General features: G+C 38.6%; 1 protein-coding gene across 7 annotated transcripts in view; it reads left to right on the forward strand.

Moving 5' to 3' along the window:
* Positions 1-15628, forward strand: part of osa (trithorax group protein osa) — a 368269-nt gene that overhangs the window by 138497 nt on the left and 214144 nt on the right. For all 7 annotated transcript variants that reach the window (XM_067790540.1, XM_067790495.1, XM_067790551.1 and 4 more), the window contains exon 4: positions 14066-14254. In XM_067790540.1, coding sequence (XP_067646641.1) covers positions 14066-14254 — 189 coding nt within the window. The remainder of the gene's footprint in view (positions 1-14065; positions 14255-15628) is intronic.

The following is a 15628-nucleotide window of genomic DNA, read 5'->3' on the forward strand; positions in this document are numbered from 1 at the left end:
ATAGATTGTAGAAAAAAATGTTATGAATGAATGATGTGAAAGGTGATGTTGCGGCAATGTGTAATGCAAATTAATTGTGAAATGTACAAATTTACAAAATATAAATATGTAAATTCGTATCTACAGTTTCTCAAAACACAAATCGGCAGTGCCGCTCTTTGGATTTTGTAAAAATTTTAAATATTTTCTTGCGCTATATTTTTTTTATTATACTCAGCTGAGCAGAGCTCACAAAGTATATTAACTTTGTTCGCATAACGGTAATCCGTAACGGCATAAACTAATCGAGATAGATATAGACTTCTATATATCAAAAAAGAAATTCATTTAGCCATGTCCGTCCGTCTGTCCGTCCGTCTGTAAACACGATAACTTGAGTAAATTTTGTGGTATCTTGATGAAATTTGGTATGCAGGTTCCTGGGCGCTCATCTCCGATCGCTATTTAAAATGAACGAAATCGGACTACAACCACGCCCACTTTTTCGATATCGAAAATTTCGAAAAACTGAAAAAGTGTGATAATTCATTACCAAAGACGGATAAAGCGATGAAACTTGGTAGGTGCGTTGACCTTATGACGCAAAATAGAAAATTAGAAAAATGTTGTACAATGGGCGTGGCACCGCCCACTTTTAAAAGAAGGTAATTTAAAAGTTTTGCAAGCTGTAATGTGGCAGTCGTTGAAGATATCATGATGAAATTTGGTAGGCACGTTACTCCTATTACAATATGTGTGCTAAATAAAAATTTGCGAAATCGGATAACGAACACGACCACTTTTAAAAAAAATTTTTTTTAAAGTCAAATTTTAACAAAAAATTTAATATCTTTACAGTATAAAAGTAAATTATGTCAACATTCGACTCCAGTAATGATATGGTGCAACAAAATACACAGATAAAAGAAAATTTCAAAATGGGTGTAACTCCGCCCTTTTTCATTTAATTCGTCTAGAATACTTTTAATGCCATAAGTCGAACAAAAATTTACCAATCCTTGTGAAATTTGGTAGGGACATACATAGATTCTATGACGATAACTGTTTTCTGTGAAAATGGGCGAAATCGGTTGAAGCCACGCCCAATTTTCATACACAGTCGACCGTCTGTCCTTCCGCTTGGCCGTTAACACGGATAACTTGCGCAAAAAACGATATATCTTAACTAAATTTAGTTCACGTACTTATCTGAAGTCACTTTATCCGATATCGAAAATTACGAAAAATGAAAAAAATGCCATAATTCTGTACCAAATATGAAAAAAGAGATGAAACATGGTAATTGGATTGGTTTATTGACGCAAAATATAACTTTAGAAAAAACTTTGTAAAATGGATGTGACACCTACCATATTAATTAAAAGAAAATGAAAAAGTTCTGCAGGGCGAAATCAAAAGCCCTTGGAATCTTGGCAGGAATACTGTTCGTGGTATTACATATGTAAATAAATTAGCGGTACCCGACAGAAGATGTTCTGGGTCCACATTTTGGTCGATATCTCGAAAACGCCTTCACATATACAACTAAGGGCTACTCCCTTTTAAAACCCTCATTAATACTTTTAATTTGATCCCATATCGTACAAACATATTCTAGAGTCACCCCTGGTCCACCCTTATTGCGATATCTCGAAAAGGCGTCCACCTATAGAACTAAGGCCCACTACGTTTTAAATAATCATTTGAATTTCATTTGATACACATGTCATACAAACACATTCCAGGGTTACCCTAGGTTCATTTTGCTAAATGGTTATTTTCCCTTATTTTGGCTCCAAAGCTCTCAGCTGAGTTTGTAATGTTCGGTTACACCCGAACTTAGCCTTCCTTACTTGTTTTGTTTTGAATGCTTCGTGAACTTAGAGAAGCACCCACGTAAAAACTATACCTTTCACGGTTTAAAATGCGACTTTTTGCGTATTTGTCGGTAATTAGTTATTTTGTAAAAGAAAATTATAATTTAACCACCGAATTAGTTATTCCAAATTAGCTAAAAAAAAAATGGATTTAAAAATAAGGAAAAATTATTTATGATATCGCCAAAAGAATCCTGCCCTAAATTTCTACCAGAAATTCTATTTAAATTGAAACTTTCCTCACTTTAAAGAAAATTTTTTAACAAATGTTTTCTTCATTTTAGGTAAGCGTTTTTTCTGAGTATAATTCTGTCAAAAGTATATGAAATAAATTATTTACTTAAAAAATAGTGGCACAATTTTTCTTTTCGCAACTAATTAGCGACGAATACGCAACAAAATACCAGCTAAGTCGCATTTCGATCAGTGTAGTATAAATGAGTTTTTAGGAGGGAGCTACGCTAACTTCACGCTCATGAGAAAAGACAGTGGCTAGGTGGCGACTGTAACGTAAAAATTAAAAAACTCGTCCGAATATAGAAATTGTGCGTTTTTAATAACTTCCTGACAACCTAGAGGAACTATGAATTTAGCTTTAGAGTTCTATTAAAATGCAATATTTATTGAAGCAAACTTTTTCTAGATGAGAAAGGGATTGAGATATTTAGAGATCTTTAGAAAATCCTTACAGACGATGTGTAGTCTTGCGACCAATTTTTAAGTTAATGCTCATTGATATAGAAATTTGAAACCTTACAAATAGTAAAAGAAAACCTTACAAAGGAAAGAAAACCTTACAAATAATTGAAGGAGAAAAAATTTCCATTAAGTGGCGCACGGGTCGAGATAATTAGAAAACTCATACTTCCCGCTGACCCAGGGCTTGCAATTTAAAATGTGTTTACAAGGCCAATTACAGTTAAACACATATGTATTACGAAAAGTTTCGCTAGATGTCGCACGGATCTGGATATTTAGGAAAATCGTATCGCTCGGATGAAATATGAAATAAATTTTTGGAAAGATTTCCCAATGAGCTAGAAACCTGAAACTTTACGCATAGCTAATAACGCCGAGGCAATGCAACAAATAAGTATAACAAGCCGAACCCGTGCGCATCTTGCGCAACCAATATAAAAGTCTCTTATCAAATATCAACAGAAATCAGCTGTTCTATCAATCAATTAAAACTTACAGCTTGCGCTGCCATCTGGCATATGGGAGCAACTGCCGGTAATGCAGTGCAAATATTCACAATAGTGCCATAGTACAAATAAATTTCTTTGTGTACTGACAATCATTTATTTTTAACAAATTATTTTAATAAAATATAGCTAAACAAAAGCACTACGACCAAAATTGCCCAAAGCTCGCTAATAGCCCGAATATCAAGTTTTACAACCAAAACTTTATTTATAGATTTGGATTCCAATTAAGAGCGAAAAAGGGAATCGTACATAAAAACAGCAATTAGATATTAGGAAAAACAGCATTTGCCCTTTTTAACTCTGAATGACTGTAACATGGCTAAATACGACAATCCGATTTGCTTTTGTGTAATACATATAGGACATTTGCACAAAGGATTTATTTACAGACATATGTACATACATACATACTTACATTGACCGCAAACAAAAATTCATTTTCAATATTTATACTTTTCTAGAATTTATTTATAGACCTAAAATACATAACAAACAAAACTACAATGAAATGTTTGTTAAATAATAGCTTTAATATTTTGCATTCGAGTTGCAAAAAAGTCTATTGAACTACTATTTACCAGCAAAGCTTAAACATATTGTGGCTAATATTAGCATTTCTAACAACACTATGCTGTTAGTAAATAATCCCAACAGCAAGCAGCCACACTTATGTTCAAGGCAATGAAGAATATTCCATACACATAACCAGCAGCTTGAAGCAGAGAGATTATTTCACATACACATATGCTGTCAACAGATAAGAGTGAAGAAGAAAGAGAAACAATCACATATCAAGTTTTACAACCAAAACTTTATTTATAGATTTGGATTCCAATTAAGAGCGAAAAAGGGAATCGTACATAAAAACAGCAATTAGATATTAGGAAAAACAGCATTTGCCCTTTTTAACTCTGAATGACTGTAACATGGCTAAATACGACAATCCGATTTGCTTTTGTGTAATACATATAGGACATTTGCACAAAGGATTTATTTACAGACATATGTACATACATACATACTTACATTGACCGCAAACAAAAATTCATTTTCAATATTTATACTTTTCTAGAATTTATTTATAGACCTAAAATACATAACAAACAAAACTACAATGAAATGTTTGTTAAATAATAGATTTAATATTTTGCATTCGAGTTGCAAAAAAGTCTATTGAACTACTATTTACCAGCAAAGCTTAAACATATTGTGGCTAATATTAGCATTTCTAACAACACTATGCTGTTAGTAAATAATCCCAACAGCAAGCAGCCACACTTATGTTCAAGGCAATGAAGAATATTCCATACACATAACCAGCAGCTTGAAGCAGAGAGATTATTTCACATACACATATGCTGTCAACAGATAAGAGTGAAGAAGAGAAACAATCACACATCACTCACACATACACACGCATATATCTAAATAACCAAGCATGAGATAGTACTGTTCCAGAAGGCATGTTTCGTGAAAAGTCTAGACCTTAGGAGAAATATGCGAACGAGGCAACAGAAAGTAAAAAGTCAATCAATCAAAGCGATAATCAATCAGTTTGATTTAAACCAGGCATGCTTAACCAACGAAACGATATCATTTCGTTACGATAATCAACGTTAATAAACGAAACGAAGTCATTTCGTTTCGTTTATTAACGTTAAGATCGTCAAATTAACGAAATGATTTCGTTTCGTTTTCTGCCATATCAAAACGAAATCAAATCGTTTATGTTGATTATTAATTTCAAACTATGCTGGCAAAGCTGATTGATGGCGGAGTCATTAAAGGTGAAAGCATTATTCAAGCTGATTGCAACTTTTCTCATCAATTTTGACAGTACGAACATTTCTCAGAGTATTTTTGACATTACCACCAACGAATTACACAAACAAATTACATAGAGTTTGTGTGTGTATGTGCGCTCGTTGTTGCCACCTTACGGCTTCACCATGGCTATAGCATTGCCAGCACAATTCAAACATAAAGTATCACGTTTTCGTTAACGTTTTTAACGTTAACGAAAGCTTTTCGTTTCGGTTAAAAACGAGATACAATTTATCTTGATAATTTCTTTATCGATAATATTTCGAAGTGTTTCAACGGAAACGGTGGAAATTTTTTGATAAACGATTAGCTTAACGTTAAGGTGCATCCCTGATTTAAACACACTAGTAGTGAAGTATAATTGTGTAGTCTACTCCCAAAGTAGTCTAAATAAAGACCATTTTGCAATACTGAATATTGGAGTTATTTATTCGACAGTTCAGCGATTCGAATGTTAACAGAAGGTGCATAATTATCAGCAGCTCCCAAAAATTCGTAACAATATTATGAATTTTTCGCCAAGAGTTGGCGCATTTATATTTTTTTTAGGTAATATGTATTTTGTGAAGGGTGTGGCGATGTTTCGCCTACATTATTTTCCCAATAATGTGCTTAGTATTGCCACTCTGTTCTTTCTTAATATAATGCTCTACCAATATATTCGTGTTTATGTTGTACGTAAATTTAGCGTCGAAGCTACAAAAGATTGCGGCTAATCATATTTAGTATGTGTCAGCGCATAAATTTTAAATAACTTGCTTTCAACAAATGTGTTTGGAAAGCTTGTGATATTTTCTTTTGTGCTTTTATAAAGTTATAAATATTTTTTTAATCCTACTTAGAATTAATGCACACTTGCGTACTTTCGGCCTCAATCTTAATAGGTATGTAAACTAAGTAATTTCGCCATGTGTCATATTAGCGCCGCACTTGTGATAGATCCTCACTTCTTATTAAGAAGTTTAAGATAAAATACAATCCTATTAAGTTTCCAGCTACTAGGAGCGACGAAAGTGTCAAATCTCAAAGCAGCAGAATATAGACAGTTTCAAGCCAAGAGCCCAGAGTTATTTCATAACATATACCTTGATAGCGGCTTTCAATTTGGTCGTCGTACAAACATATTACGTCTACCAGTTCAATCTAACCTAACTATATAGTTAACCCGTTGAAGAATTGGAAAATATGCGTGTGCCTCTGGGTTTGTGACAGCAACTTCAAGACCAAGAAATAGCCGTGACTGTTTGGATTTACAAACAAGAATGAACAATTCTTTTATTATTCCACGAAGATTCTAGAAATTCATACACATACAAATACAACTAAAATAAAATACAATCAGGCATGCTTAACCAACGAACCGATATCATTTCGTTACGATAATCAACGTTAATAAACGAAGCAAAGTCATTTCGTTTCGTTTATTTATGAATACAATAAAATCCACAAATTGCATCAGCTGTTTACATAAACATTTCATGACAGTTTCGTGATTTCACGGATAGATGGCGGTGTGAGCCGCCACAACTGATCGACTGCGGCGGTATCTGTGTTACGCACGGAATCACCCTTAACAGCTTTTGTCTTAGTGATTTAGTGATAGCGGTCGAGCACCTGCCTACGTACGCAGCCGTTTGGTCGAGAATAAGGAGATCCTAAGTTTAATCCACACATAATCGGTAAACACTTTGGCCAGGTCGCACCCGGTGAACCCCGTTATCAATATAAACTATGCAACCCTTGCGGTAGAAGAAAGCAGTTTATAAGGAAGGCATGAGTCACCCTGGCCCAACTTCTTCGTTCTGTATACTGTAATAGATTTAACTCTTACCCAGAATCAACACCGACATAGCCAACGTATGCTTGTAACGTGTCCCCACACGACACCAATCATCTTTTAAATTACAATGTAGAATCAGCACTTCTAACACTTTTATCTCTCTGGTTCAACCCTGTTGTAACAGCAATGTTATCTTGGACTCCCGTTAGAGGATATTCATGACATGATTTGTGATGGGTCGCACCTATTGGATGGGGCGTATTACTTACTTACTTAATTGGCGCTTAACCGTCTAAACGGTTATAGCCGTCCAACAAGGCGCGCCAGTCGCTCCTTCGCTCCGCCAACCGGCGCCAATTGGTCACACCAAGGGAGTTTAAATCGTTTTCCACCTGGTCCTTCCAACGGAGTGGGGGCCGCCCTCTACCTCTGCTTTCATAGGCGGGTTCCGATAGAAACACTTTCTTGGCCGGAGCATCATCTTTCATTCGCATAACATGGCCTAGCCAGCGCAGCCGCTGCGTTTTAATTCGCTGGACTATGTTGATGTCTGCGTATAGCTCGTACAGCTCATCATTAAATCTTCTTCGGTACTCGCCATCGCCAACGCGTAGAGGTCCATAAATCTTTCGAAGAACTTTTCTCTCGAACACTCCCAAAGCCGCTTCATCTGCTGTTGTCATGGTCCATGCTTCTGCCCCATATAGCAGGACGGGTACGATAAGTGACTTGTAGAGTATGATTTTCGTTCGCCGAGAGAGGACTTTACTTTTCAATTGCCTACCTAGTCCAAAGTAGCATTTATTGGCAAGATTGATTCTTCGCTGGATTTCAGTGCTGATGTTGTTGCTAGTGTTGATGCTGGTTCCCAAATAAACGAAGTCTTTTACTATTTCGAAATTATGGCTGCCAACAGTAGCGTGGTTGCCAAGGCGCATATGCGCTGACTCTTTGCTCGATGACAGCAGGTACTTCGTTTTGTCCTCATTCACCATCAAACCCATCTTTACCGCTTCTTTTTCCAGCTTGGAGTAAGCAGAACTAGCAGCGCGGGTGTTTAGGCCGATGATATCAATGTCATCAGCATATGCCAGTAATTGCACGCTTTTATAGTATATTGTTCCAGTGCGGTTAAGTTCTGCAGCTAGTATAATTTTCTCCAGCATCAAATTAAAGAAATCGCACGATAGGGGGTCACCCTGTCTGAAACCTCGTTTAGTTTCGAACGGCTCGGAGAGGTCCTTCCCAATTCTGACTGAGCTGATGGTGTTGCTCAACGTCATTTTGCAAAGCCGTATAAGTTTTGCGGGGAAACCAAATTCAGACATAGCGGCATATAGGCAGCTCCTTTTCGTGCTGTCGAAGGCGGCTTTAAAGTCGACGAAGAGGTGATGTGTGTCGATTCTGTTTTCACGGGTTTTTTTACAAGATTTGGCGCATTGTGAAAATCTGGTCGATGGTAGATTTACCAGTTCTGAAGCCGCACTGATAAGGTCCAATCAGCCGGTTCACGGTGGGCTTCAATCTTTCGCACAATACACTTGAAAGGACCTTATATGCGATATTAAGAAGGCTGATTCCACGATAGTTGGTGCATTTTGCAGTATCCCCCTTCTTGTGGACTGGGCAAAGAACACTTAGATTCCAACCGTCGGGCATGCTTTCGTCCGCCCATATTTTGCTAAGAAGCTGCTGCATGCGCCTTACCAACTCCTCGCCGCCGAACTTGAATAGCTCCGCAGGCAATCCATCAGCGCCCACGGCCTTGTTGTTTTTCAATCTGGTTATTGCTATTCTAACTTCGTCATAATCGGGCGGGGGGACATATATTCCATCATCATCGATTGCGGGATCGGGTTCTTCATCTCTGCGCGGTGAATTGCTGCCTCCATTTAGGAGAGCAGAGAAGTGTTCCCTCCATAATCTAAGCACTCTCTGGACATCAGTTACAAGGTCGCCGTTTTCATTCCTACAGGAGTTTGCCCTGGTCTTAAAACCTTCCGTCTGTCGCCGTATTTTTTTGGTAGAATTTTCGGGCGTTATTCCTGGTGGCTAGCAGCTCAAGCTCCTCGCACTCACGCCTTTCTGCTTCTGCTTTTTTCTTCCTGAAAAGGCGTCTCGCTTCCCTTTTCAACTCACGATAGCGTTCACACACTCCTCTTGTCGCGCTCGCTTTTAACGTAGCCCTGTAGGCGGCGTCTTTTCTTTCGGTTGTAACGCGGCATTCTTCATCATACCAGTTGTTTTTTCGTGGCCGCCGGTAACCAATTTTTTCCTCGGCGGCAGTATGAAGTGCTTTGGAGATATGCTCCCACTGCTCTTGTATTCCTTCAGGATGAGTTGTGCCCTCAGAGAGCAGGTGTGAGAGTCGAGTTGCGAAATCATTGGCAGTCTGTTGTGATTGAAGCTTTTCGACGTCTAGCTTTCCTTGTGTTTTTTGTTCCTTGTTTTTAGCCGCGTTGAGGCGGGTGCGTATTTTGGCTGCAACGAGATAATGGTCCGAATCGATGTTAGGTCCTCGGATCGTTCGCACATCTAAAACACTGGAGGCATGCCGTCCGTCTATCACAACGTGATCGATCTGATTGCGAGTATTTCGATCAGGAGACAGCCATGTAGCTTGATGTATCTTTTTATGCATGAACCTCGTGCTTGATATGACCATGTTTCGAGCACCGGCAAAGTCAATCAGCCTCAGTCCGTTAGGAGAAGTTTCATTGTCTAGGCTGAACTTTCCGACTGTAGGGCCAAAAACACCTTCTTTGCCCACCCTGGCGTTAAAGTCGCCAAGCACGACTTTTATATCATGACGGGGGCAGCGCTCGTATGTGCGTTCTAATTGTTCATAAAAAGTGTCTTTCACCTCATCGTCTTTCTCCTCTGTCGGCGCATGGGCGCAGATGAATGATATATTAAAAAAAGTTTGCTTTTATTCGAATAGCGGCGAGACGCTCGTCCACAGGCGTGAACGCCAGCACTTGGCGACAAAGTCTCTCTCCCACCACGAATCCGACGCCGAAACTGCGCTTATTCGCATGGCCACTCCAATATATGTCACAATTTTTGATCTTCTTTCTTCCTTGCTTCGTCCAACGCATTTCTTGGATGGCGGTGATGTCAGATTTTGCTTTGACGAGGACATCAACCAGCCGGGCATCTGCACCAATCCCATTCAGGGAGCGGACGTTCCAGGTGCATGCCCTCAATTCATTGTCCTTCAAACGTTTGCCATGGTCGTCATCAATAGAAAGTGTATTTATCCGAGGCTTGTTGTTATATTTCATTGGAGTATGGTTTTACGTGGCGGGTCCCAAGCCCAGCGCACAACCCGCTCAGCGGGGGTGAAAATATTACTTGGCACGTTTATATAGCGAGCCGCTTGCTCCAAGACAGACGCCCGCTTGCAGCCGCACCTAGAGGTGTACAGACGCTGCCGATGAAATCTCCCCCGGCTAGCCCTTAAACCGATTATGTCAGAGTGGCCTAGCCAGGTTGTCGCCTTCTCACATTAGCTCACCGCTAAACGGGTGTTCAGCGGCTACCCAGAGGATACTTGGCCGCAAACGACCGGCAGTAGTGAGCTGCTTGAACCGCATGCAAAAGAATCGCTCTGGCCATTCCCAGGTGAATGGCGGTCAGAAGCTTTCCCCACTTTCGTGGACTTCTACACACGGCCCCACCCTCTAATGGATGGGGCGTATTACTGCTACAATTACTACTTACCTAATGCTCAAATCATGCCTAAGTTACAGTATTTGGCGTAGTAAACTGCTTTACGTTTGCGAAGTGAATTGCCGTCTTTCAGTGAGATTTACAGCTCCGGCTCACGCTCAATTCTCACGGAAATGCTCTGGATCATTGAGAGACTTGAGAAGCAGATGTCGTGAAATTTTCGCACACGTGAAATGTGATAGGCAGATGTCGCCGCTGTTTTTCATTTAACTCATACGGCGAAAGGATAAGCAGCGACATCTATTTTTGAAAAAGTAGGTTTATTAAAGGCCGCGTTGCCAACCTAAAAAGAAGTAATTAACAAATTATCTGGCTGACAAATTGCACCAGACTTTTATCTGGATTTTTCTGGCTCAAATCGTTGTTGTTGCATTTACATGCAAAATTATTTATCTGGCTCAGGATTTTGTCACCGGATGACGGCAAATATTTAATCTCGGCACGGATATGAACAGTGCTTTGTTGAATATGAATCCGGTAAGCTCAGGTAACTTGTGGCACTAGCCCGACTTTCGGGGGAATGAATTGTTTGACCCCTTAAACCTTTGCGACTATGAATTTTAGCCGCTTCATGTGGCATGTATGCTTTACCGCGGGTACTTTTTAAACCCCTTAACCCGCTATGGTTAACATCTTCTCAAGCAGATGTACTCCATTTCCAGTGATATTTCAGAAAGGCCAAATATATTTTAGTTTAGTCCATTGAATTTTTAAAAAGCCGATTAGATTTAGAAAAATACGACTCGAAACGGCGCATAGATGTGCGATTAATCGTTTAAAATTAATTTATTAATTACTTTTTCTAATTCATGAAAAATTTATAAATAAACATAAAAGAACCACTTAAATTTGCTGATTAATCAGATTGTGATTGACAGAATTAATAAATTAGATAATGGTGAATGAAATCATGATTAATTGAAATGCTTTTATTGATTAAAATCGACCAGATTGAGCAAATTAATTAGATTATGGTTAATGATATTGTGATTAAACGAGATGTTTCATTCATTAATCGACCTGATTATTATCTGAAAAAATTTTGATTAATCGGCTTAAAAATTCGAGGTACTAATTTGATTTGCAAATGTCCAAATTTTACCTTTTTTGTGTGTTGTTAGATTTACAATCTATAATAAATTTACCATAATCACTGATTTTTATTGAAACGTCGTTTTTTACACTCAATGATTTCAAAGAAAAGGCGGCTGCAATAAGTTACTATTAGTGACTGTAAGTTGTAATTTTGCAATCACTAAGTATAAATACAATCCCATATTAGTAGAATCTAATGTGACTGCAAAAATTATTATGATTGCAATAAAATTTATGTGCAATATTTTTTTTTAAATTAAAAGATTACACGAGATGTTTTTCTTAAATAACCGACCTGATTATATAATCAAAAAAATTTTTTTCGGTCAATTGATTTATCGCTTTTATTTTTCAGTACTTTTCAGTACAGTAAATTTGTTGTGCAATCAAAATTTAAATCTTGTATACATATTTTGCTATAAAATTTTATTGGTTGTTTCTATTTGTTAAAATTACAATCTACAATCAGTTGCTAGTTTTATTCAAACGGCGTTTGTAAAGTCAATGTTATTAAACAAAATGCGATTGCAATCAATTATACAAATGATTGTAGATTGTAAATTTTAAAACATAAATACAATCACATTTTAGTGCAATCCAATGTTGCTCAATATAACTTAGTTGCAATCTTTTAATGAAATCGTGTTAAAACGATATGTTTTTAGTGATTGACCGACCTGATTGTTAAAAAAAAAAATATTGATTAATCGGCTAATTGATTCATCGCACATTATTTTACTTTTTGCTGGTGCAATCAATTTGCTTTGCAGTGAAGTACGCTACTAACTTGCTTGCAATCAAAATTTAAATATTATAAACTTTTACTGCTATCAAATTTAATTGCTTTTTTGCGTTTGTTAAAATTACAATCTACAATTAATTTACAATCACTGATATTTTATTGATAAGATTGTAATTTTTATCCAATTGTTGATGGCAATCATATCTAAAATGATTGTAGATTGTAATTTTGCAATCACTAAATTTAATGTGAGTTACTTATTGGCGGGCCAATTCAAGCTAACCTAAATATAATAACAATCACATTTTAGTGCAATCTAATGGGACTGCAAGAATTTTTTTAATTCGTGATTGCAATCAAATTTAATTGCAATATTTCCACACTCTTCTAATTAGGTTAGGTTAGGTTAGAGTGGCCACCGGTGCGAGCACCAGTGCACTTAGGCCCAAAAAGGTCCCATTGTGATACCACGTGGATCTCTTCCCTACTCAAACCAACAGCTCGATACAGCAAACGTCAGGAGTTTCTTAGGTTCCAACTTAGCCAGATTACAAAGATCATGAAAGAAGGGGCGATTTCTTCCTCTTGTGCCAAAGCGCGGGACTATCGCACAGAAAATGTTTGTCTGTTTCTATCTCCTCTTCGTCTTTGCAGCTCCTGCAGTAATCATTATAGGGAGCACCCAGCCGTTGTGCGTGCCTCCCGATTGCTATGTGGCCATTATAAGTCCAACCACGAGAGAAAATCCCCCCCCCCCCCCTCCCCCCAGCTCAGCGATCTCGTTAAGAGATTTCCGGCACTTCTCTACTGTCCTGGACTTACATGTGACCGATCCAAGTACTCTTAGTGCAGCCTGGCTGTCAGAGTAAATACAAATTTCGTTATAGCCGTGAGCAGCCTTTCCCAGGTGATCAGCGGCCTCATTTATAGCAGCCACCTCCGCCTGAAAGACGCTGCAATGATCGGGCAGGCTAAATGATAGATTCCACCCTAGTTGAGGTGCAAAGACACCGCTACCCACTTTATAATCCAGTTTGGAGCCGTCAGTATATACCTGCATCCTATCGCTCAGGTCCGGCGGCTCCTTCAACCAATAATCCCTATCCGGGATAATAACCTCGTACTTCATATTGAAAAATACAGTCGGAGCGCAATAGTCCGACGAAGGCCAACCCAGATACTTAAGGATAGCTGTATGGCCATCCACATTTTCTCTCTATCCGGATAACTCTCGCAGCCGCAGAGCAGAAAAGGCCGCATATTGCTTGGCCATTAAATCTATTGGCAACACATTAAAAATAGTGTCCAGCGCCTCCGCAGGGGTGGTGCGCAGGGCACCCCCCACGCAGATTAGAGCATTAATTAAGTCTAATTAAGTCATGCTACAAATAACAAATCTCTGGCGTGAATAAAAATAAATTGCTTAAATATACCTTAAACCAAATATTAAGAAAGGAAACTAACTAAATTGTGTCATCCAACTATTTGATCCAATTTTTTTTAGTTGGTGTCAAAATATTTGCCAAAGGACCATGTTTTTCGCTCATAATTTACACCAACTACCATTATGCACTATTGAATTATAACTTTTTGTAAATTGTATAGCCCTTGCTGTACCATTTCACATATGCTTTAAAAATGAAATGTACAAGAAACCATTGTGGAACGGACAGCAAGCAAACTTTCCATGTTTACAGATCATGTTTCTTCTTTTGCTTATATCGCACTATACCTACATTCATACATATATTTATATATAAGTGCATAAGTTTACATTTGAATGTTGATATTTATTTACATTTTCTCTTCTTTCCTTCTCACTTTACAGTATCCTGAACCGAATCGACCTTGGCCTGGTGGTACATCGCCGGCACCTAGTCCTGGGCCTGGTGGGCATCCGCATCCACCAGCATCACCGCATCAATCACAACATGGCGGCCCACCACCTAGCAGTAGTCCTGGCCACGCACCAAGTCCCTCGCCGCAGCCATCACAAGCGTCACCATCACCACATCAGGTAATTAATTTTCAATGAATGTTATTTTACGTCGTCGCTGTTGTGTCACTTTTCCTTTTGTAATACATACATATGAAGATGAGTATTCGTGCACGAATGCCGTTCTGGGTTGTTATAAAAAGAATTTAAAATTTATGGACAGAAATAGTATTTCAAGAATATACCTATTAAGTTATGTGCGCGTCTTTTCCATATCGAACACTTATACAGTTGGTCAATGGGGAAAACGTGCTGATGCAGTTCGAATCGGTCATACATAGGTCGAAGCTGTGTTGTACATTTGCCACAAACCCAAATAACACTTGATCAATATATTTCCTAAACACACATTTTTTTTAATAACTAGTGTACCAGGAGGCAGACTTTGTCCCGTCCGAAAATACAAAAAATGAGCCTCGATTCCTCTCTTCTCTCTCTATACCATTGTCGTCTCCTCTATCCTCCATTTTTCTTCTTATTGTTGTCCATACCTTATTCCGTTTATCTCTCTCCTCCTCCCACTCCACATCTCACTCCCAGTCGAACTCTCACTCCCACTCCCGCTCTCATTACTATTCCAACGTTCACTCCCACCCTCACTCTCATTCTTACTCCCACTCTCGCTCTTACTCCCATCGCACTCCCACTCATGTATGGATTCTCTATAATAATGGATTCTGTATAATCTTATCTTAATATATATAAATTTCGTGTCACGTTGTTTGTCCGCGATGACCTCCAAAACTACTAAACCGATTTCAATCAAAATTGCACACAGTGTGCAGTTTGATCCAACTTGAAAGATAGGATAGCGTTCCTGATAAGTTTCTTTCCGGGAAATGGACCAGGGACGATCTATTCGCACAAATGATATTCACGGTTCAATTTGCCTAAAATTTGGTATATAGGCAGCCCTTTTCCTAGATTAGTATTTGCGATACTTTTTTCTGGGAAGAGGACCATGGACCGATCTTTTCGAACAAATTCTGCTCTTGGTTCTATTTACCTGAAAATGGGCATACAGGTAGCCCTTTGCCTAAATTAGTATTTATGACACTTCTTACGGGAAATGGAGCAGGGACCGACTGGGACTGCGACTAGGAGTGACACTGAGACTGGGACTGGTACTGGGACTGGGGCTGGTACTGGGACTGGGGCTGAAAAAGATTGATGGAGAAGAACAAGAAGAACTAAAGAGAAGAGAAAAGAGGGATGGAGAAAGTGATAGAAGTGAAATTAAAAGACAGAGGGAGAAAGAGGCGCAGAAAAAAAGAACGGCAGACGGAATTGAGGGGAAGAGAGAGTAAGAGGTAGAAACTGCTTAGAAAGTTTGCAGATAGATCAAAGCTAGGGCAGAGATACGTCTGCCGCGTCTGCTAGTAAATTCATATAAAT

The sequence above is a fragment of the Eurosta solidaginis genome, chromosome 1 (assembly GCF_040869045.1).
Source record: "Eurosta solidaginis isolate ZX-2024a chromosome 1, ASM4086904v1, whole genome shotgun sequence".
Taxonomy (NCBI): Eukaryota; Metazoa; Arthropoda; class Insecta; order Diptera; family Tephritidae; genus Eurosta; species Eurosta solidaginis.